The 23707-nt window shown below is 47.1% G+C and overlaps 1 protein-coding gene across 6 annotated transcripts in view; it reads left to right on the forward strand.

Annotated features, from left to right (window-relative positions):
- Window positions 1-23707, forward strand: part of PPP6R2 (protein phosphatase 6 regulatory subunit 2) — an 84502-nt gene that overhangs the window by 40501 nt on the left and 20294 nt on the right. For 5 of the 6 annotated variants that reach the window (XM_047066645.1, XM_047066647.1, XM_047066646.1 and 2 more), the window contains exons 3-6: window positions 4737-4979; window positions 12162-12348; window positions 21930-22067; window positions 23463-23528. In XM_047066645.1, coding sequence (XP_046922601.1) covers window positions 4753-4979; window positions 12162-12348; window positions 21930-22067; window positions 23463-23528 — 618 coding nt within the window. In that variant the 5' untranslated portion in view covers window positions 4737-4752. Of the gene's footprint in view, window positions 1-4736; window positions 4980-12138; window positions 12349-21929; window positions 22068-23462; window positions 23529-23707 lie in introns of those variants that run through there. The other variant, XM_047066650.1, reaches the window with a different exon arrangement.

The raw sequence follows: 23707 nt of genomic DNA on the forward strand, positions 1-23707 counted from the left end.
GGACTCCGTGAGAGAGAACCCTGCAACTGCTGCGGGGGGCAGGGGATGCTCTGCAGGGTTCACGGAAGCATGACGTTCTCAGTCCCTCTCTCCCTTTTTTGGGGGTGCGCTCCGGGTCCAGGCGGCCTGGCTCCCTCGGCTGTTTTTTTCCTTCAATCTCCGTCTCTCCCTACAAGCAGTCGTTGTGACATGTTCATTGGATACCCTGTTCTGTGTCTGTGTTCCTAGGAATGCATGTTGTTGTGGGGTGTACATATATTTTATTTTACTTTTATTTATTTTTGGGGGGTCTTTTTAAAAATTTTTATTATTGCGTGTAGTTTATTTTTAAAAAAATTTTTTTTTTCAACGTTTATTTATTTTTGGGACAGAGAGAAACAGAGCATGAACGGGGGAGGGGCAGAGAGAGAGGGAGACACAGAATGGGAAACAGGCTCCAGGCTCTGAGCCATCAGCCCAGAGCCTGACGCGGGGCTCGAACTCACGGACTGCGAGATCGTGACCTGGCTGAAGTCGGACGCTTAACCGACTGCGCCACCCAGGCGCCCCTATTGCGTGTAGTTTAAATTAAAGGGGTGGATTGCATTATGGACCTGATTTGTTTCTTATGTTTTCTCGTATAGCATCATCCTTTTAGGAATCCATGCTGTCATGTGTCCCTCTAATTCTCAGTCCCTGTGTGTGACTCCCCAGTTTGCTTCCTTCTCTGCCACCTCATCCTTGTGTGGGGTCCTGCCGCTCCTTTGGGATGTGTAGGTAGGAGTGGGATTGCTGGGTGAGCGCCCCACAGCAGCCGCCTGTCTTCTCTCCTGTCGGGAGTGTGTGAGGCTTTTGCCTCCTGTGCCGCCAGCTCTGCTAATGACCTGGCCAGTCCTGCAGGTGTGAGTGAGAGTACTTAAGTAATTACTTATTTTTTCAAATAATCAGTTTTTAGTTAATCTCACTATTAAAATGTCCTATTTCATGGATTTGGGTTATTATATTTATCTGTTCTTTTTCCTTTTCTAATGTTCTTGTCTAACTTTTTTTTTAATAACCCATTTTTAATGTTTATGTATTTTTGAGAGAGAAAGAGAGAACGTGAGCAGGACAGGGGCAAAGAGAGAGGGAGACACAGAATCTCAAGCAGGCTTCAGGCTCTGAGCTGTCGGCACAGAGCGTGACGTGGGGCTCGAACTCATGAGCTATGAGATTATGACCTGAGCCAAAGTCGGGCGCTTAACCGACTGAGCCACCCAGGTGCCCCATAACTCCTCCTCCTCCTCCTCCTCCTCCTCCTCCTCCTCCTCCTCCTCCTCCTCCTCCTCCTTCTCCTCCTCCTCCTCCTCCTCCTCCTCCTCCTCCTCCTCCTCCTCCTCCTCCTTCTCCTTCTCCTTCTCCCCTGAGCATCTACTCAGCACTGTGAACTTTTTTATTTTAATGTTTACTTATTTTTGAGAGACAGAGCACAAGTGGGGAAATGGGGGAGGACAGAGAGCAAGCAGGACAAAGGATCTGAAGCAGGCTCTGAGCTGACAGCAGTGAGCCTGATGTGGGGGTCGAACTCCTGAACTGTGAGATCATGTCCAGAGCCCAAGTTGGATACTTAAGACTGAGCCACTCAGGTCCCCTAAGTTTTTTATATATTCTAGATAAAAGTCATTTATTAGATAATATGATTTGCAAAAAATTAAAAAAAAATTTTTTTTTAACATTCATTTTTGAGAGTGAGAGAGGCAGAGCGTGAGCAGGGGAGGGGCAGAGAGAGGGAGACGCAGAATGTGAAGCAGGCTCCAGGCTCTGAGCTGTCAGCACAGAGCCCGACGCGGGACTCGAACTCACGGGGTGGGAGATTATGACCTGAGCCGAAGTCGGACGCTTAACCGACTGAGCCACCCAGGCGCCCCATGTATCTTTATATTTAAAGTAAGCTTTTAATACCCCGAATACAGTTCTTGCTTTTTAAAATCTTATCTATTTCTTTTTTTTCTATTTCTTTTTTTTAAACATCTTTTAAGGTTATTTATTTAATAGAGCAAGAGAGAGAGACAGACAGACAGAGCACTTGAGTGGGGGAGGTGCAGAGAGAGAGGAAGAAAGAGAATCCCAAGCAGGCTCCGCACTGTCAGCACGGAGCCCGACGGCAGGGCTTGAACCATGAACCATGAGATCATGACCTGAGCTGAAACCAAGAGTTGGACGCTTAACAGACAGCCACCCAGGCACCCCTATTTCTGTCTTTAATTGAAAGTAGTCATTTGCATTTAACGCACTTATTGACATGGTTAAGTTTATGTGTGCTGTGCTGTCTTGCCATTTTTTTCCATTTGTCCTGTTTGTTTTTGTTGCTTATTATTTCTTATTCTTCTTTGTCTTCATCTTTTTGTCTTCTTTTGTATTAATCCTGTCCTTTTTTAGGATCCTGCTTGAAAAACTTGTTCCTTTGTTGATGGGATCATGTGATCCACCCAGCCACTCACCCACTCTGTGGCTGAAAGCGGGTTGCACAGAAGCCGTCTCTAGTTGCCCCTCTTTGGAAGAAAACCTTGGCAGGGCGGGAGTCTCCCTGTGGTTCCTCTCTTTCCTTGGATTGTATGTTATTCAAGTGTTTGAGTCGTTCTGCAGGGCATTTAGGAGAGACAGCCATGTTATCCTGAAACTACTGGTAATTATTTCTGCTCTCACAGGGTATATTGCTTCCACCCACAAATATCCATCTACATTCCTCACAACAGAAATAGGAAGATCTTAGGACCCAGAAGGAAACTAAGTATAGTGTCAGACTGTGGAGTCACTTGCGCTGCAAGTCAGAGGCCCCACTGACAGTGCAGGTGCTGGCCAGAGGGAAGCCCAGGCTGTGCTGTTGCTTAGCTCAGTCTGGCAGGTGAGTGGGATATTGGCATAGGAGGGACTGAGCACAAGAGCATGTGCAGAAGGATAAAGGTAGGAAAGTGTAGTTTGTGTGGGAAGAAAGACAACGTCCTTGTGGCAAGGGTAGGGTTAGGGAGAAAGCAGGAAGTGCCAGAGGGCCTGGAGGAATGCTGTAAAATGCAGCCTGGTGAGTGGTAGGCATATGGGCAGCAGAGGTTTTGTGGCTGAGTTGAGAGGAACTTGAAAGTGTCTGTGTTTTGAAAAAGTGAGTTGGATGTAGCAAAGGCAAGAGGCTGCAAAGGAAGGAAAGGGGGCTGGCTGGATGTGGTGGAGCCTGCTCCTAGGGCAGCGGGCTTCACACACACAAATTGCAGCTTCTACGTTGTGTGAGGTCTTTTATTCTTCTGATTAAAGATAGTAGAGAAGATAAATCCCATCTCCCGTTACCATAATTTTGCAAACAATCGATGTAGCATTGAAGAAGAGACTTCATAATCTCAAAATACAGGTTTAACTTTGTTAAACATAACAGGCTTTATGTTTTTCATTTTGTATCAAACAGTGAAAACTTTGCTGCAAACCAGCCTAGGCCCTCAGAGCCTGCCCTATGACACTCACTGAGCAGGACAAACCTTGTGTTGTTCAGGCAAAGACAGCAAGAGCCTGGAGAGGGTGGGTGGTGTGTGATGCAGAGGGATGGCTGGGTCCATAGGGATTTCTCAGGTGGCTGTGGTGTGGGGCCTAGTGTCAGGGGTGTGGATGTGAGGGAGATTGTGGCTTCAAGGATAAGACTGGGTCATTTGGTGGGATGGGTGGTGAAAGGGGGGGCCTGGCTGGGGGACAGCAGAGCTGCTGAGGGTCAAGCAAAGTGAGCTGTCAGGAGTTTGACTTGCTTAGGTTGAGGTCTGCCAGATGTCTGGTGTTCTTTTGTGAGATGGTGAGTCAGGCATGGGCAGGAGAGGAGACACAGGGGGGGCTCAAGAAAACTAAGTTTGTTATACGTCCAGTCCTGGAGATAGGAGGTGTGGGCCTCACCCAGAGCCACATGGGGAAACCCCAGGGGGGTCGGGAGGTATAAGACAGGAGTCGGGGAACACTTAAGCCATGACCTTTATTGGGGTTTCCACAGGAAAGATAAGGCATGGCAGGATGAACAGCTTAGGATCGGCTAGTTTGAATTATTTTGGTGGGCTCTAAGCTGTAGGGGTGGTCCCTAGTTGCCTGGCCCCTGGCTGTGGGATGACGAAGGCAGAGGAAGATTGTCTCCTGGGATGTGTGGGCCCAGAGAGGAGTAGTTGCTCTGGATGGAGTAGATCACAGTGATGCTCTGGCTTGGGCCCCTTGCTGTCTTTAAGAATTGGCTGGTCCTGGGAGGGGCAGCCTGTTCCTAGCCAGAGAGGTTTTTTAAGATGTCAAACGTGATATACAGGAAATTAAAAATGTATGCAACTGGGGCGAGATGCCTAGTGTTCACACAGGCAGGGGTGGGACCCTGAGGAGGTGGGCTGTAGAGTTGCTAACTTTCTTAGGGTGGAGGGGCATCCCCAGTGCTGACTCATGGGAGACATGGGATGTGCTGGCCTCAGGGAGTGGAGGAAGAGAGTAAGAGCACTGAAGGTATGTCCAGCATTGGGTGGGAAAGGAGAGCAGGGAAGGTGAGCCAGCGAGAGGGAAGCCAGAGAAGGCACAGGCTCAGCGCTGGGAGCTGGGGAGCTCTTGCCGGCTGTGGAGCTGGACCCGGGGAGATGTGTTGAGGGCAGCTCCTGGGGAGAGCACCCTCCAGCCCTGGCTCATGCCGGGGACGGACTCGATGGGCTTTGGTGTAGACTTTCTGAGGGTGGATTCACACTGCTTGGGGGAAGTGACCCTCAAATCTTTGCTTGCAGCTTCGTGGCCGTCACCATGTTCTGGAAGTTTGACTTGAACACCACGTCCCATGTCGACAAGCTGCTGGATAAGGAGGACGTGACATTGCGCGAGTTACTGGACGAAGATGACGTCCTACAGGAGTGCAAGGCTCAGAACCAGAAGCTGCTGGGCTTCCTCTGCAGGCAGCAGTGTATGGAGGAGCTGGTGAGCCTCATCACACAGGACCCACCTCTGGACATGGAGGAGAAGGTCCGCTTCAAGTATGTACCGAGGCTCTGACGGGGGCCCAGAGCTGGGCAGGGCTGCAGGGAGGGCAGGCAGGGAGCTGGTGGGCAGCATTTGAGGACGGCCAGAGCCAGGGCTTCTGACAAAAAAGCCCACTTTAAACATTTACCCCATCTGAGAAGGAAGGAGGCCACTCCCCGTGGGGTCTGTTTTTGTGGGGTTTGAGATTTCTGAATCTCTGTGTGTGTGATTTCTCATCGTGAGTTGTGCTGAGTTATGCTGTGTTCTGAGTGTCTTGAGTGCATGTGTTGAGGGAAGACTGACCCCATGACAAAGAAGCAGATGGGACTGCACACTGGTGGGAAGTAGGTCCCAGCCTGGTGAGATGGCCTGTCAGGAGGGGTGGGTGGCATCTGACTGCTCGACCATGGGGACTTGGGATCAGAGGAAATAGGCCATGTCGTGAGTAGTACTGACCATTCTCAGAGTTTTTCCTAAAATGTTCCATTCAGCATTTGGCCAGCATGTTAGGAGATGACAGAAGGGCGGTGGTGGTGTGGCTAGGGCTGGGGGTGAGGACAGAGGTGTGTGAATGAGAGTATAGGACAGAGTGGCAGAGCCTGGGACTAAGGACACAGTGGGAATGGGTGCAGACAGGGTACCCCTCGGGTTCCAGTGTCTGTAGACAGCCAGATAGTGGATGGTGGTAAAGTCTTAGGTTGGCTGACTGTGGCCCACAGGTCAAATCCTGTTTTTGTATGGCCTGCAAGCTAAGAATAGTTTTACGTTTTCTTTTAAATTTTTTTTCATAAATTTTTTTTTAATGTTTATTCTTGAGAGAGGGAGGGAGAGACAGAGTGTGAGCAGGGGAGGGGCAGAGAGAGAGGGAGACACAGAATCAGATGCAGGCTCCAGACTCCAAGCTGTCAGCACAGAGCCCGACGCGGGGCTGGAACCCACAAACCGCGAGATCATGACCTGAGCTGAAGTCAGCACTTAACCAACTGAGTCACCCAGGCACCCTAGAATAGTTTTACATTTTTAAATGGTTGAAAAAAATCAAAGGATAATACTTGGTTACACATGAAATTGGTACCACGTTGACATTTCCTTGTCCATGAAGAAAGTCTTGTTGGAAGGCAGCCACACTCAGCCTTTGGTGACTACAAGGGCAGAGTTGGCTAGTTACAACATAGACTGTCTAAAATACTTACTCTCTGTACTTTTACAGAAGTCTTTGTTGACTTTTGTCTTAGGAGAAAAAGAAAGCTGGAGAGGGTGACGAGAAGTGCCTGTGCAGGGGACATTCAATCTAGGGACACCCAGTGAGGGTGGTCTGTCACAGCCTCTGACAGGGAGCCCTGCAGATGCTGGCAGAGGAGAGCCCGAGACAGAGGCAGGGGCTTGTTGGTGAGGAGCCTGCGGGTTTAGGGCTGTGGTGGCCATCTGCAGAAAGTCGGATGGAAGCCGTTGTGCACGGGACATGCCTGGTCAGTGCCCCTTGTCTCAGCGTCCCTGTGGGTGTCCCCCATCCCTTTTACCCTCTTACCTCTAATGTGTCCTGTTTGGTGATAAGTTATATGGTCTCCCTGTGTAGAGGGCACTGGTGGCAAGATGGGGAGCAGGGGCAGGGCCATGTGTTCCGGATCGGGGCAGAAGGATCTTGGAGTGGCATCAGTGAGCCAGGAGACATTTGTGTTCAGAGTCAGAAAGTTGGGGAGTCAGAAAATTCGTGCCTGAGCACAAAGCCAAGAAAACAAAGCTGTGAGAAAACCATGACTCTGGGGACTTAGAGAAGTTAGCGAATGAGACCGAAGTGATCACGTCAGCTCCACTGTAAGCAGTGTCTGCACAGTCACACGGGGTAGACTAAGCCCTGGGTTTAAGAATTGTGGTTTGATTTTACAGAGAGGGTGAGGGGCAGGGAGCAGGAGAGCTGTGTCTTCATCCTCCATCATGGGAGGTTGGTTTGTAACGTCTGAGGGTGACAAATGAAGAAATGCATCTGTATTTTATTTAGAAACACGGAGGTTAACCGCAGGTCTGAGGATGGACACGGGAGGCTGGAGGCTGCTCCGCCTTACAGACCCTGTCCAACTGTCTGAGTTTGAAAGCCGGTGTACATATCGCTTACATAAAAAATCAAAAATTAAAAAAATTAAAGTTAATTTGATTTAAAAAAATTTTTTTAATGTTTGTTTTTGAGAGACAGAGACACAGACAAAGTGTGAGCAGGGGAGGGCAGAGAGAAAGGGAGACACAGAATCCGCAGCAGGCTCTAGGCTCTGAGCTGTCAGCACAGAGCCCGACGTGGGGCTCAAACCCACAAACTGCAGGACCACCACCTGAGCCAAAGTTGGACGCTTAACCGACTGAGCCACCCAGGCGCCCCAAAGTTAGATTTTAATTAAAATTAAACCAAAATTTCCTTTTTGAGAAAAGGAATAGGATGGATGGATAGATGGATGAGGTGGTAGGTAAGAAAGCAGTAGAGTCAAGATTAGTTTTCGAAGATGGGAAAGATACAAGTAGGGACGTCGGCCAGGAGTTAGCACACCAGCTCTGAAAGTGCAGACAGGAAGTACCGCAGGCCAGTGGAGCCGCTGTGGCGCTCGGCTCTGATGTGGCGTGAGAGCCGCCACAGACCGTACGTGAGTGAGTGAGTCTGGCTCTGCTCCTGTAAAGTTGATGTACAAGAAGCACTGCCTGTGCATCTCAAGGCTCTAGGCAACTGCCCGTCATGGCCGGCCTGATGGGGTCAGCAGCGACGCCTCCTGTGGCCTTCGTGCTTTTGAAGCGAGGGCTTTGCCTGCAGACCTGGCTGAGCAGCATGGCTAGCTGCTTCACCCCTGCGTGACTAAAGGCTGGGTTATGAGGGGACTTTAGTCCACATAGGGGAGGATGTGTGGGAGCCATGTCTGCTTCAGAGAAGCTGCCCCTGGGTGCCAATTTGAGGTCAGGCAGCAGCCGCTGTTCCTGCATAAAGCCAGAGTCTGCAGGCAGGTAGGGCTTGTGCAGTAGCCCTGGGCGGAGAGTTCGGCCACTGGGTCCAACCTGAGAGCCATGAGGAGGTCCTGGTCTTTCTCTTGAGGCTCCTGTCCAGTTGGCCTGCTGAGTTCCCAGCCACTTGAGAAATCAGACGAAAGAGCCAGCAGACAGACGTCAAGACAGCACTGCAGTTACTTGCAGAGTGCAGTGGAGAGTGTGTTCCGTAACTCTGGGCAGTGGGCTTCCTTGTTCCAAGTTGCACAGTCAGAACTGCTTGCTGGGTAGGAAACAGGGCTGCAGCAGGATAGCCCCCAGAAAGGACACCCCCCAGAAGACCCTGCAGTGCTACAGTCAGAGCAGGAAAGCTGGCTAAGCCCATTTGCCCGGATCACCGTCCCGCCTGCCCCCGCGGGGCGCAGCAAGTTTTGGCACAGCGGGAGGCGTCTGGAGGGGAGAGGGGTTCCCTCCTTCCTCACTCTGAGAACCCGGCCCACCTTCCGTATTCCGGGACCTCGTCATCGTCTTTGGTTTCCTTCCTGTGGGGAGTCGTATTCTCTAGCAACCTCCTGAGGAGTACGATGTGAAGGGCGATGTTTGCAGATGAGGCCTGTCGGTGCATTGTTCTCTGTTCACGCTTGTTTGAAACTCCCTCTACCTTAGACTCTGCACAGATGCCATTTTCTGTCCTTTTGAAGACTCCATGGTTGGCTCCTCTTCTGGCCTTGCTGCTGACAAAGCCGGACAGATGCAGCCGGAGGTTTTCTCTCCTCCAGGGGGCACTTCGGTCCTTGTCTAGTCCCGTTGTCCTGGAGTCTCCTGCTACTGTGAGATCACCCCCGGGGTCAGGCAGGGCAGTCCTAGAAGCAGCATCTATAAGCAAGGAGAGTTTTGTAAACAGTCGGCTCAGCTGTGAACAGTGCTGCATATTTGTACCACGGTGAAGCTGGCCCTGGGGTTCTTGTCAGTCCCTGTGCGGGGTACTCCATGGTACCACAGGGCCCTTTCAGTCTATAAATTCATGGCCTTCCCCACAGGGAAGCTTCTTGTGTTGCTTCTTTTATAATTTTCTCCCTTCCGGTTTTCCCTCTTACCTCATTCTGCAGCTTTTTAAGTTATTTATTTTGAGAGAGAGAGAGAGAGAGAGAAAGAGAGAGAGGAGAGGCAGGCAGAAGGAGAGAAAGACACGGGGCTCAATCTCATGAACCAGGACATCATGACCTGACCCGAAATCAAGAGTGGGATGCTTAGTAACCAGATGAGCCACCCAGGTGCCCCCTCTTTCTGCAATTTCTAATCAGGTGTTAGATCACCTGAATTAATACTTTTCTTCGTATTTTTGCTCTTAATATCTTGTCTCGGCCTTTTTGTTCTACATCTGAGAAGCTTCTTCAAATTTTATCTTCTTACCCTTTAATTGATTTTAAAAATTTCTATTATATTTATTTATTCATAAAATTTTTAAAATAAGTTTATTTATTTACTTAGAGAAAAAACACCAGGAGGGGAGGGGCGGGGGGGGGGGGGCGGACAGAGGAACTGAAGCGGGCTCTGTGCTGTTAACACAGAGCCTGATGTAGGGCTCGAGCTCATGATTCATGAGATCATGACCTGAGCCAAAGTTAGATGCTTAACCGACTGAGCCACCCGGGAGCCCCAGCCCTTATTTCCTTTTAAAAGAGAGACACTTTTTTAAAATAATCTTTTTATTAAGGTTATTTATTTATTTATTTTGAGAGAGAGAGAGAGAGAATGAATGAAAGAATGAGCAGGGGAGGGGCAGAGAGAGAGAGAGAGGGAGACACAGAATCCAAAACAGGCTCCAGGCTCTGAGCTGTCAGCACAGAGCCCGGTGCAGGTCTCTCTATCTCACGAACTGTGAGATCGTGACCAGAGCCAAAATCGAGAGTTGGATGCTTAACTGACTAAGCCCCCCAGGTGCCCTTGGGAATAACTTCTGAGTCCTGTCCTGGCAAGAGAGGGTCAGGAAGCCCACTCCTCTCCTGAGCCAGGCCCTCTGCCCTGTCCAGTAGCTGCTGCCTCTGTGTCCAGTGGTTTCCAGTTGGTGCTCCCTCTGTAGCCACCTGAGACTTCGATTCCCTGGTGTGCCACACCAGTCCTCCGGGCCTTGCCAAGGATCATTTGCACTTCTCTTTTCTTGTCTTTTTTCCTCTGTGTTATTGGAGTAGGAATTTGAGAGGGAATGCTAACAAGCCTGTATATTTGATCTGCCATGCTTAGCTGGAGTTCCTATTCTCTGCATAAATCTTAGAACGAGCTAAAGCAGTACTTTATCTCAGTCCCTCCACCTTAGAGGGTCAGTGCCTTACAGCTCAGCTTGCCACATGTGTGCACATTTGCTTGTGTGTGGAGACCAGATTGGGACCATTCCTTGTGCTCTGGAAACATCTCCTGAAGGAATAGTCGATACTTTTCTCTGGGACTTGATTCTTTGGTGCCATTGGTACGTCTTCTCTTGTTGTTTGCAGTCTGGTGGGAACCTCTCTGCCTGTGTGATACAAGTCTTGCTCTGGCCTTCAGGGTCGCTGACCTGGCCCTTCTGCCCTGGACTCTGAGCAGGCTTTCTCTGACGACCTGCCCCTGGCGCCTCTGTGTTCTCTGCCATGCTGGTCTCACAGTGTACATCCATAGGGCTGAGCCGACTCATTCAACCCTTGTAACCATCCCATGAGGTGGGCACTGCTCCCACCCCTCCCTGGGCACTGCCTACACCTCTCCTGGCCTGGGCCTGCCTGCGTATTGAACTGGGACACCTCTTTGTGAATGCCTCATGTCCATCACACCCAGCCTGCCCACACGGCCCTGTTTCTCTGGTCTCTAGAAGGTGCTTTCTCTTCTTGGGGCTGACAAGGAGCACCCGTCTCTTAGCCAGACCTAGATTTCTCAATTTCTTCCCCCTTCCACATGTGGTTGACTGCCATACTCTGCCAACTGTTTTCTCCAGGGTCTCAAACCCAGGCCTCACTAGCCAGGCCACAGTGACCACTCTTTGGTTCAGGCCTTTGTTAGGGCTTGTGCAGGTGGCTGCCGGGAGCAGGAGGATCATAGTGACTGACCTTGACCCGGGGCTTACTGTGTGCCAGGCACTGCTCTGTTTTATATTGATCCTTGTGGGGAGGGTGGGCACTTGCACCTCTACATTCAAACGAGAATGACACAGAGAGGTTAGGTGATGTGCCTGAAGCTGCCGAGCTTGCCCTGGGTTGTGCCGGATGTGCTCTAGGGCAGTCAGCTCCATGGGACGATCCCTTGCGTTCCCAGATGTTTCTGGATATGGCTCCAGGCACTGTTCCTGGCCCTGCTGTTGTGGGCTGTGTCCTGGATGTGGCAGGTTGTTGGGTAGCCGTGCCCATTGCAGGGCAATGGCAGTGACCCTGCGTCTATCAGGTAAGTCAGGGAGCAGAGTGATGTCACGGTATTACATGTGATGGGATAAAGATTATTTTGTATCTGGTCATTTTTATCAAGTGAATAGTACATCATTTGGTATTGGTACATCAATATTGGTATTTCTTTTTTTTTTTTTTTAAGTTTATTTATTTTGAGAGAGAGAGCGTGAGAGAGCAAGAGAGCATGCCCAAGTGGGCGAGGGAACAGAGAGACAGGGAGAGAGAGAATCCCAAGCAGGCTCTGCACTGTCAGCCCAGAGAGACGCAGGGTTTGATCCCACCAACTGTGAGATCATGACCTGAGTCGCAATCAAGAGTTAGACACTTAACCGACTGAGCCACCCAGGGACCCCTGATGTGGCCTTTCTTTAGCCTAGAGACAAGCTGGTTCTGTTTGTTGGTATGCTGGGACAGGAAGGGTATGGAGAGGGAGGGTGCGCACGATGGACTTGGTGTCACTAACGGTGTGGTCACAGGAGGTGAGAGCCCTGGCAGGTGGGTGTAAGGGCAGAGGGTTTGAGAGAGGAGATGCCAAAAGACGCAGAAGGTTTATTTAGAGAGTGCAGTAGAGTCGGAAACGGTGAGATACCAGAGTGTAGGGTATGAGGAGCAAGAAGAATGCATGTTAAAAACATTGAGCTTGTAGTAGTCAAAAATGCCAGTTGGTCACAGAATATTCACGTTTTTACTTCGTTCCAAGGTCTGTGAGTGTTTTGGTCTTACCCATGGACCTGCTTTCTACGAGGCTGGTCGTTTAAGCAGCTTCCTGAGAGCTGGAGAAGTCTAATTTCACCTCCAGTTGCTTGCATTGTGCCCTCTTAGGTATCCAAACACAGCCTGTGAGCTGCTGACATGTGACGTGCCACAGATCAACGACAGACTAGGAGGGGATGAGACTTTGCTGAACCTTCTTTACGACTTCTTGGACCACGAGCCGCCTCTGAATCCTCTGCTCGCCAGTTTTTTCAGCAAGACCATTGGCAACCTCATTGCAAGAAAGACTGAACAGGTGAATGATCCGTCAAGCTTGTGTGGTTTGGGGTGGCTGGCATAGCTGATGCTGACATTTCTTTCTGTCAGCTGTCGCTGTGTAAACTGTATCATTAGGGCTTGGAGAACAGTGTTTCCGACTGTTCTGTGGGACACAGGTGGAGCAGTGTGGGCTGCTGGTGTGAGTTGGAATTTGATGAGGAAAGTGGCTTTCTGAGGATGTTTCTGCAGCCTGGCTCCGGAATAAGCAGCTCTTCCCGCCATCCCTGAGAGCTGCACAGGACTCCAGAGCACGCTGGCATGTCTTGTCCTGACCAGTCACAGGCATGAGGAATAGGGATAAACCTGCATCATGACAGGTTCTTAGGACGCCCACCTTCTAAGATCTGCTGCTCTGTTTATGTGAGTGGCAGGTATCCATGTGTCGAGGACACTTACTGTTTCAAAGCAGATAAAAGAAAACTTCTCGCGTTAGGCTTCTGTAAAAATAGTGAGTGCATTTGTTTCATTAGCTGGAGCATGGTCTTCTTAGAGTGGGTTCTTGCTGCTGCCTGTGCTTCAGGGCCATCAGTGTGGTGGTGTCCTAGGCCTGCCCCCAGCCTCAGCAGTTAGTTTTGGTTAGTATTCACCTTTTATCCCTTCCTACCATCCCCAGTGGATTATTTCAAAACAAATACTGGATATCATATAATTTTTAATAAATATTATGGTATAAGGACACCTGGGTGGCTCAGTTGGTTAAGCATCCAACTCTTGGTTTCATCTCAGGTCATGATTTCACGGTTTGTGAATTTGAGCCCCACATCCGGCTCTGCACTGACAGTGTGGAGCCTGCTTGGGATTCTCTCTCTTCCTATCTCTCTGCTCCTCCCTGGCTTGTGCGCGTTCTCTCTCTCTCTCTGTCTCTGTCTCTCGCCTCTGTCTCTCTAAACCTTAAAAAATTTTTTAAAAACTAAATATTATGGTGGGGTGCCTGGGTGGTTCAGTCGGCTAAACGCCTGACTCTTGATCTCAGCTCAGGTCATGATCTCATGGTTGTGAGATGGAGCCCCACATCGAGCTCCGTGCTGAGACCATGGAGCCTGCTTGGGATCCTCTCTTTCCCCCCACCTTTCTCTTTGCCCCTCTCCCACTTTCTCTTTCTCTCTCTCTTTTTCAAAATAAATATTTTAAAAACTATTATGGTATATATCTCTAAAATGTAAGGACTTATGGGGCGTCTCTGGGTGGCTCAGTTGGTTGAACGTCTGACTTTGGCTCAGGTCATGATCTCGCGGTTCATGGTTTTGAGCCCCGAGTCGAGCTCTGTGCTGACAGCATGGAGCCTGGAGCCTGTTTTGGATTCTGTGTCTCCGGATCGCTCTCTGCCCCTCCCCCACTCATGCTCTGTCTTATCTGTCTTTCAAAAATAAATTAACGTTAAAAACATAATAAAAATAAAATATAAGAACTTTAAAAAATTCTTTTAAACATATCTCTAGGAGGGGACAAGACTTTGCTGAGCAGATTGCATTATCACGTCCCAAAAACATTAACTATAAGTGTTCAGTATCATCAAATATCTGGTGAGGGAACAGACCCAAATTTTGTGTGTATGTCTGGGATTCTGAGAAGGTGTGACCTTCAGGGCATACCATCATTCACCCGAAGAAATTGTTGGCATGTTGTAAGTGTTCAGTGGAACGTACCTTTCATAGGACCTTAAATCTTAGCTTTGCAAGGGATCTTAGAGGACTACCTCACCTCAGATCTTTTTCTGAACCAGTCAGAGCATAAGTGAAGAGTGGCGGTAATGCAGGTAGTGAGAGAGGCTACTAGTAGTGGCAGTGGTTCTAGGACGCGACAGGGAGTCCCTCACACTAGTGACAGTGCTGCGAGGATTGAGGGCAGGGGGCACTGTGGCCATCAGGCAGGGAGTGGTAGGGGTGTCCTGTGTCTGTTGGGCAGTGGTGGTGGTGGTGGGGGCGGGGTCCCTGTGGCCATTGGATAGTGAGGGAGTCACTCTGGCCATCAGGTAGTGGGGGGGGTCACTGGCTGTCAGATAGTCAGGGGTCACTGTGGCTGTCGTGTAGTGGTCGGGGGTGGTCACTGTGGCTTGTGGCTGTTGGCTAGTTGAGGGGAGGTCACTGGCTGTCAGTAGTGGAGGGGGTCACTGATGGGTAGTGGGGGTCACTGTGGCTCTCGGGTAGTGGTAGAAATTCCAAAGACCTTTCAAGTCTGGCTCTTGCATCTCAGCTCATAATTGTCTGTAGCTTCAAAATATTCCTCTGCTACTTTCAGATATTTGCTGAATTTTACTGCTTCTTAACAATATTTCTGTCTTCTTCCCTTGTCCAGTGCATCAAAATAATATGAAATGCACTGTTTAAAGGTATTTCTTATATTGACAAACATGTAGCACATTTCTATGAATTTAAACAAGACAGAAACACATGAACGGTCTCCTCTAATACTCTAGATCAACCACTGTTGATTATTTAGTTGATGTTCTTCTTTTCCTGTTCTTTTCCTGTAAGACATATTAAATATATTTTTTTAATGTTTTATTTAGTTTTGAGAGAGACAGACAGACAGAGTATGAGTGGGGGATCGCAGAGAGAGAGGGAGACACAGAATCCGAAGCAGGCTCCAGGCTCTGAGCTGTCAGCACAGAACTCAACACGGGGCTTGAATCCATGGACAGCGAGATCATGACCTGAGCCGAAGTCGGACGCTTAACCGACTGAGCTACCCAGGCGCCCCCTGTAAGACATATTAATATGTATTTATTATTTATTGTCACATAATGATTTACTCTGAATATTACAAATTGTTTTTTTCACTTAGAAATAGATTTTGTACATCTTTTCTTATAGAGCTACCATATTCTTTTTTTTTTTTTTTTTTTAACGTTTATTTATTTTTGAGACAGAGAGAGAGCATGAACAGGGGAGGAGCAGAGAGAGAAGGAGACACAGAATCTGAAACAGGCTCCAGGCTCTGAGCTGTCAGCACAGAGCCCGACGCGGGGCTCAAACCCACAGACCGTGAGATCATGACCTGAGCTGAAGTCGGATGCTTAACTGACCAAGCCACCCAGGCGCCCCTAGAGCTACCATATTCTTTTTAGCAGACATGGAGTCTGTGGTATTGCTACACCAGAGTTCTGTATCAATAACCCAGGAGTTGACGTGGTTCTAGGGTCTGCTGGGATAGGGCCAAAGTGCTTCATCACATGTTTCCATAGAAAGGCGGGCTGCACTGGAAGGACCTACTGCCTTTTCTTAACTTTTCATTATAGATTATTTCACACATTAAAAAAAAATTGTTTTTTAATATTTATTTTTGAGAGAGAGAGTCAGAGACAGAGACAGAGTGTGAGAGGAGGAGGGGCAGAGAGAGGGCGACAAGGATCTGAAGCAGGCTCTGAGCTGTCAGCAAAGAACCCAACGCGGGGCTCAAACCCGCAAACCGGAAGATCATGACCTGAGCTGAAGTCAGATGCTTAACTCACTGAGCCACCCAGGTGCCCTGATTATGTCACACATTTAAAGAGAAAATAGTTTACAAACCCTGGTGTTTCTTTCACACAGCTTCAACAGTTGTGTGTTTCTGACCAATCTTATTTTTTCTGTTCCCCCTGTTACCAACCCCCATTCCAGATTATTTTGAAGCAAATCGCAGATATTCTATTATTTTATATGTAAATATTCCCATATGTGTTTCTACAGGATAAGGACTCTTTACAGTTCTTTATTACTGAGGAGTAGTCCAGATTGTGGATGGACCACAGTCTAACTGTTCATCTTCTGAAGGACATACTAGTTGTTGACACTTTTTGTCTATTAGACATCAGGCTGCTATGAATATTTGCATATAGTAGTTCCACCTTGTCTGCAGTCAGCCTGGTCCAGAAATAGGTGATCCTTCTCCTGACATAGCATCAGAAGGTCAGTAGGAGCCTCATGCCACATCACGTGCCCAGGTCATTCACCTTCCTGCATCTCATCAGATAAGCAGTTTATCATCTCACATTACAGGAGGCAGGGTCAATATAGCACAATAAGATATTTTGAGAGAGAAAGACCACATAACTTTTCACATAACTTTTATTATAGTACGTTATTATAATTGTTCTATTTTATTATTGTTGTTAATCTCTTATTGTGCATAATTCATAAACTGTTTCATAAGTAAGTATGGATAGGAAGAAACAGTACATATAGAGTTCAGTACTATACATGGTTTCAGGCATCCATTGGGGGTCTTGGAATGTATCCCCTGTGGATAAAGAGGGATAACTAGTTTTTTTGTGTGTGAATTGTTATATTTGAAAAGAATTTCTTGGGGCACTTGGGTGGCTCAGTCTTAAGTGTCCAGCTGTTGATCTCATCTCAGGTCTTACTTAATCTCAGGGTCATGAGTTCAAGCCCTGCTTTGGGCTCCACGCCCAGCGTGGAGCCTACTTAAAAAAAAAAAAAAAAAAATGAAGTGAATTTCTTATAAACAATACATAGTTATGTGTTTTTATCTGTTCTACTGATATATCTTTAATTGTCATATTTAGGCCATTTACATTTAATGTAATTATCGATATGTCAGGACTGCCATTTTATTGTAGTTTTCTGTTTGTTCTGTTTTTCGTTTCTTTTCCTTGCCCTGGGTGTTAACTTGACCATTGAAAAAATTAAAATTAAAAAAATTTCATTTAAGTTTAAATTTTAAAAATTTTTAAAAATTCCATTTTTGGGGGGGTGCCTGGGTGGCTGAGTTGGTTAAGTGTCCAACTTCGGCTCAGGTCATAATCTCATGGTTCATGGGTTTGAGCCCCACATTGGGCTCTGTGCTGACAGCTCAGAGCCTGGAGCCTTCTTCAGATTCTGTGTCTCCCTCTCTTTCTGCCCCTCCCCCACTCACACTCTGTCTTTCTCTCTAAATAATAAATAAACATTAAAAAAATTTTTTTTAAATACTCCATTTTGATCTACCTGTAGTGTTTTCTCATGTGTCTCTGTGTAGATTTTTTAGTGATTGCTTTAGGTGTTACCACATAACTAGGGCATGCATGTGGTTTGAATGGATACAGTGAATGAAAGTGGTTGAGCCAGCAGAGTATACCAGTTCCTTTTGCTTGCTAACCCTGAATGTTATCATTCTTTTTCTTCTAGCTGTTGTGGTGGGTATATGTAATATAGTGTTGTGATCTTAATTTGTGATCTCCCTGGTGACTAATAAGGATATATACCTTTTCATATATTAATTGGCCATTTGGGTACTGTCTTTTGGGAAGTCTCTTGCCCATTTTCTGTTAGGCTGTCTCTTCTTTTTGATTTGCAGGAATGTTCTGTTTTCATGGATATAGTCCTTTGTTGACTTTGTGTTGCAAGCATCTTTTTCACTCTGGCTAGCTGCACCCACACCCCTTAGTGTTAGTGGTATTTTAATGAGCAAAGGTTCAGATTTTTATGTTGTTCAGCTTTTTTTTTTTTAATTTATGGTTGGTGGGTTTTTTTGTTGTTAAGAAACCTCTCTACCACAGTCACAAAAATCTTCTGTATTTTTTTAGAAGTTTTATTGTTTTACCTTTCACATTTCTATCTATAATTTACTTAACTGATTCTTTTTTTTTTTTTTTAAGTTTATTTATTTTGAGAAAGAGAGCACAAGATGGGGAGGGGCAAAGATACAGAGAGAGAGAGAATCCCAAGCAGGCTCCACACTGAGCCCGACACAGGGCTTGATCTCACAACTGTGAAATCATGACCTGAGCAGAAGTCAAGAGTTGGATGCTTAACTGACTGAGCCACCCAAGCACCCCTGAAATTGATTCTTGTAAATGATATACAGTTTGTTTTTGGTTTTTAAATACGGATGTCCAGTTAGCTCAGCAGCATTTATTGGTAAGGCCCTTCTCTCTCAGTTGCTTTACAATAATGCCCCCCCTCCATCATAAGTCAGGGGCTCACATATCGTGTGTCTGTTTCTGGACTTTGCTCTGTTGTCCTGTTTGTAATTGCACTGATGCAATACTATCCTAATTCCCGTAGTTTTATAAGTCTTGGTATTTGATAATTAGTCCTCTCACTTTGTTTTTCTTCAGTATTTCTTTTTACTAATTTTTGCCTTTTGCATTATTTTAGAATGAACAACTTTAAAAAAAAAGTCTATTTATTTTGAGAGAGCAAGAGTATGAATGGGAGAGGGGCAGAGAAAGAAGGAGAGAGAGAATCTCAAGCAGGCTACACTGTTGAACTCACAATCCGTGAGATCATGACTTGAGCCAAAATCAAGAGTTAGATGTTTAACCAGCTGAGCCATCCAGGTGCCCCTAGAATGAACAGCTTTTGGACTGAGGGTCAGTTTCCACATTCTCCCCAGCCCTCCTCTCCCAAGAAAACCTACCAAAATTTTTATTAGGCTTACATTGGCTCTAGATTGGGGTTGGCAAATTATGACTCACAGGCCAAATCCAACCTGCCACCTATTTTTGAAATGAAATTTGACTGAAACACATCCATTCTTACATATTGTCTATGGCTGTTTTCGTGCTACAGTGACAAAGCTGAGTAGTTAGGGCTTCTTTGATTTCTCTTGGTAACATGTTATAATTCTCTGTGTAGTGGTCTTACACATGTTTCATCAGGTTTATTCTTAGGTAGTTGATATTTTCATATTATTCTAAATAATATCTTTTTTATCAAAATGTTTTACTAAGATAATTGTGGATTCACTTGGCAGTTGTATAAGGTAATTTGAAGAGGTGCTTTGTATACTTTGCCCAGTTTTGTCAATGGTGACATTTTGCAAAACAGTAGTAGAACATTACTGCCAGGATATTGACATTCATACAGTCCATTGATCTTATTCAGATTTGTTCACTGTTGCTTATAGCTGTGTGTGTGTGTGTGTGTGTGTGTGTGTGTGTGTGTGTGTGTGTGTGTCTGTGTGTATTAAGTTTGGTACTGTTTATCACCTATATAGGTTTACTTATCCATTATCAAAGTCAGGATACTGAACACTTTCAAAACCACAAGGATCCTTCGTGTTGCCCTTTCATAGCTACTTCCATCTTCCTTCACCTCTACCCCTTCATCTATCCCTAGCCTCTGGCACTAATCTGTTTCCATTTCTAAAATTGTGTTATTTCAAAATGTTATTTAAATTAAAGCATACAATATGTAGTCTTTGGGGACTAGTTTTTTCCAGCATAATTCACTATAGATTCATCCAGGTCGTTGTGTGTTTCCACAGTACATTCCTTGTTACTGCCGAGCAGTGTTCTGTGGGGCAGGTGGACCACGTGTTTCTCCAGTCACATGTTCAAGTACATCGAGGCTGATTCCAGGTTTTGGTGATTATCAGTAAAGCTGCTATTCTAATAACTTATCTGTCATTTTGTTTCATCCATGTACAGGATCATGTCGTCTCTGATTGATGACAGTTTTATTTTGTCGTTTACAATTCTTATACCTTTTATCTCTTTTTCTTGCCTTATTGCATTGGCTAGAACCTTTAGTACAGTGTTGAATCAAACTGGTGATAGTGGGTCTCCTTGTTTTATTACGTCAGAAAGAAAGCTTTCAACATTTCATAGTTAAGTATGAAGTATATTATGAGTTTTTAATTTTTTTGTTTTAATCAGAGTTAAGGGAATTTTCTTTATTCCTAGTCTTTTTATTTTTTTTATTTTATTTTTTTTTCAACGTTTATTTATTTTTGGGACAGAGAGAGACAGAGCATGAACGGGGGAGGGGCAGAGAGAGAGGAAGACACAGAATCGGAAACAGGCTCCAGGCTCTGAGCCATCAGCCCAGAGCCTGACACGGGGCTCGAACTCACGGACCGCAAGATCGTGACCTGGCTGAAGTCGGACGCTTAACCGACTGTGCCACCCAGGCGCCCCTATTCCTAGTCTTTTTATAACATTAATGGTTGTTGAAACTTATCAGACGTCTTTATTGAGTTGATCATATGATTCTTCTTCTCTATTCTGTTAATTCATAAATCCTGCCCATTGGTTTTCTAATGTTAAGCTAGCATTGGTTTCATGGTATTAACCTCACCCATTTGGTTGTGGTACATTATGCTTTCTTTCATGTGTTGAAGTTTTGCATCTGTGATCATCAGTGAGATTGGCTTATAATTTGCCTATCTTACAATGTCCTTATCAGGTGTTTAGATTTTTTTTTAACATTTATTTTTGAGAGACTGAGAGAGACAGAGCATGAACAGGGAGGGGCAGAGAGAGAGGGAGACACAGAATCTGAAGCAGGCTCCAGGCTCTGAGCTGTCAGCACAGAGCCCAACGCAGGGCTTAAACCCATGAACCATGACATCATGATCTGAGCCAAAGTCAGACGCTTAACCAAGTGAGCCGTCCAGGTGCTCCCTATATCAGGTGTTTAGAATCAAAGTTTTATGTTCTTATATAATGATATGGGGCATATTCTCTCATTTTATGTTTCCTGGAAGAGTGTATGTAAGATTAGGAATTATTTTTCTTTAAATACTGGGTAGAATTTACTAGAAAGTCATTAGAGCTTGGAGTTTTCTATATGAGGAGGCTTTTAATTATAGATTTTGTTTCTTTTGATGCTCCTAGAACTATTCAGATTTTTTATTCCTTTTTGTCAGTTTGAGATGAGTGTGTTTTTTAAGGAAATTTTTCATTTTTTCTAAATTTACATAAATTGTCATGAAATCGTTTCTACTAACCCTATCCTGGTGATAACCCATGGGCTTTGTCCTGATGCACCTTGTTTCATTCCTGATGTTGTTCTTGGCGCCTTCTCTAGGGGTGTGTACTCATTCTCCTTACAGAGCCTCCTTCCCTTCACCTCTTTTCCTTCTTCCCCCTCCTCTTCTTCGCATCTTAGCATGAGTATGGCTGGGGTCCCTCACCGAGGTGGGCCTTCTCTGTGCACCCCCCATCTCCATTAGAAGCCTGGGTCCACCTCGGTGACCTGCATGTTGTAGGCACTTAATCTCTGGCTGAGCTGAGCTGAGCTCGTAGACGTGCGATTGAGAAGGACTTGCCCAGGCTTCTCCACCTCCGTCTCCACTCTCACCTGCAGCCCACCCCCATGCCCGGCTGTCCACATCCTGGTGGCACTGGTCGCCAGCCGGCCATGCGTCGCCGCCTTTTCCTTTGTAGAACCTTAGTCCTCTTTCCCTCCCTGGCTGCGGCCTGTCAGTGACTGGCTGTCTTGTGTGCTCTGTGCTGTCGGGTTGCATCCCAGGTCTGGGGGTTGCAGCGACGACGTTACTCTGCTCCGGTCTGTTCACACTGGTTATTCCTGTTGGGAGAACTTGAGGCAGTACTGAACGAGCAGTACCGAATGGCTGCTGTGCTATCTGAGGATATTTGTGTCATCAGAGCATAAAGCCTCAAACCGTGCAGCTCTCCATCAGCCGGGGATCTTCATGGGCCCCCATCACTGCCACATAGACTTCCCTGTGTTCAGGTCTCTGCCTGTCCTTGGAAAGGTCTGTCTTACAACTTTTTCTAGGTCTCCATAATTTCTGCTCAGTGTAATTGAAAATTAATCTTTCTCATGAGAGTTCTTGGGGGAAGCATTTCATGGGTGTCAGGCTTATCACGCACGGTGTGTTTGATTTCAGGTGATTCTGTTCTTGAAGAAGAAGGACAGGTTCGTCAGTCTGGTGTTGCAGCACATCGGCACCTCGGCCCTCATGGACCTGCTGCTGCGCCTTGTCAGCTGCGTGGAGCCTGCTGGGCTCCGGCAGGAAGTCCTGCATGTGAGTGTGTGGGCCCCTCCTCTCTGGAGCCCTCTCCCGGTCGGCTGAGTGCAGGCCGAGTGCATGGTGAGGGCCTGCCTCAGGGAGGCCAGAGTTGGGTGAAGGCACTCAGAGAGCACTGGAGGGCCAGTACCTCCGGCCTTCCACCCGCCATGATTTTCTCCCTGTGGGGCCATCATGGGTTCTTGTCAGGGCTTGTATTTTGAGGCTGGGTCTGCAGTCTGTACCTTTTCTGCTGTACTGCCTCAGTCTGTTGAGAAACAAAGAGCAGAGTGTTCCTTTTCCTCCTGACACTCTCTGGGCTCCTTCTCTGTGAAGAGGAAGAAAAGGACTTTCCTCACCACCCCCCAGACCCTAGTGTCCCCATGGCCTCAGAGCAGGGGCTCTGTCAGGTCCTGGCTCTATTATCTGGCACCTACCTATGAAGAAGGCAACAGCTGACAAGGATTCTTTGCAGAGAAATCACAGAGACCTGAGCAGGTCTGTGTTTTGACCTGGAGTCTGTGCACGTGTCTGTCCTGACAGGCTCGCAGCCTGACGAGCTGCTCATAACTCCCTGAGGGCTTTCCCAGAAAAGAGGAGCATTCTCTTTCCCAGAAAAGAGGAGGAGTCTCAGAGGAGCCAGGAAATGAGTGCGGGATAAACTGTTCACTGTTGTTTGGCAGGTTTTGTCTGTGATGGAATTTAAAGTAAAGGCCTGGGCCTTCTTGCCCATTTTCCAGCTCCTGGGACCCAGTAACAGTTGTCATCAGGGTAGCCGTTCTCATGTTTAGGTTCGTTATGGAGCAGCCTCCCACGAAGAGTCAGTCATAAATAGCTAACGTTAGGCAGTGAGACACAGCATGAATGTCAGCTGTTGTTAGTGGCGGAAAGCCCACATTAACTTCATGTTAGCAACCGCGGGGGCAGATCTCCCAGTTTTGGATAAGGAAACTCACTGGTCTTCCCTGGGTCCCCACCACCTTTGGGCCTCAAATAGTGTCGGGCATTGTAGTCCTCACAGCATTCAGGCACCGGCACCAGACCTCTTTGCTTCTCCCGACCTTGGAAAGGCCCTGACGCAGCAGAGAGCAGAGCGTCCATGTGCAGCCAGGCTGTGCACCAGGGCAGCCCTGTTGGTGCCTGGGTGGCTCTGGGCTCCAGCTCATTCTGTCTTCCGAGACACCCTGAGGACAGTATGTTTAGGCGTCTGGACCACTGGTCCCTTCTTTGTGGAGTTCAGGTCTCTCCAGAATTTGGTCACTACTTGTTCTTTCTGGGTCTGGGTGGACACGTACGTTGGACAGATCTCTGTCCCTGGAACCTGGCACGTGGATTCCTTCTGCACTGACGGACTTTCCTTTTCTCCAGTTAGATGTGAGCAGCATCATTGGCAGGCCTCTTTTTCCCTTTCAGTGGCTTAATGAAGAGAAGATCATCCAGAGGCTGGTGGAGCTGATCCACCCAAGTCAGGATGACGATGTGAGTATGGCTCCCACAGAGCCCACCTTCCGCAGAGCCCCTCACTCGGGGCTACTAAAGAACGCTCTCTGCCGCGGAGGGCAAGAGTTACATACTTTCCTTGCTTCAGTCAAGCACAGACTTCCAGACTATGTCTTTTTACTAAAAAAAGTAACACATACGTATCATGAAAAACAATT

Source organism: Lynx rufus, unplaced genomic scaffold, assembly GCF_022079265.1.
Source record: "Lynx rufus isolate CCGP_SWC_20201006 ecotype Redwood Valley unplaced genomic scaffold, mLynRuf1.p SCAF_7, whole genome shotgun sequence".
Lineage (NCBI taxonomy): Eukaryota > Metazoa > Chordata > Mammalia > Carnivora > Felidae > Lynx > Lynx rufus.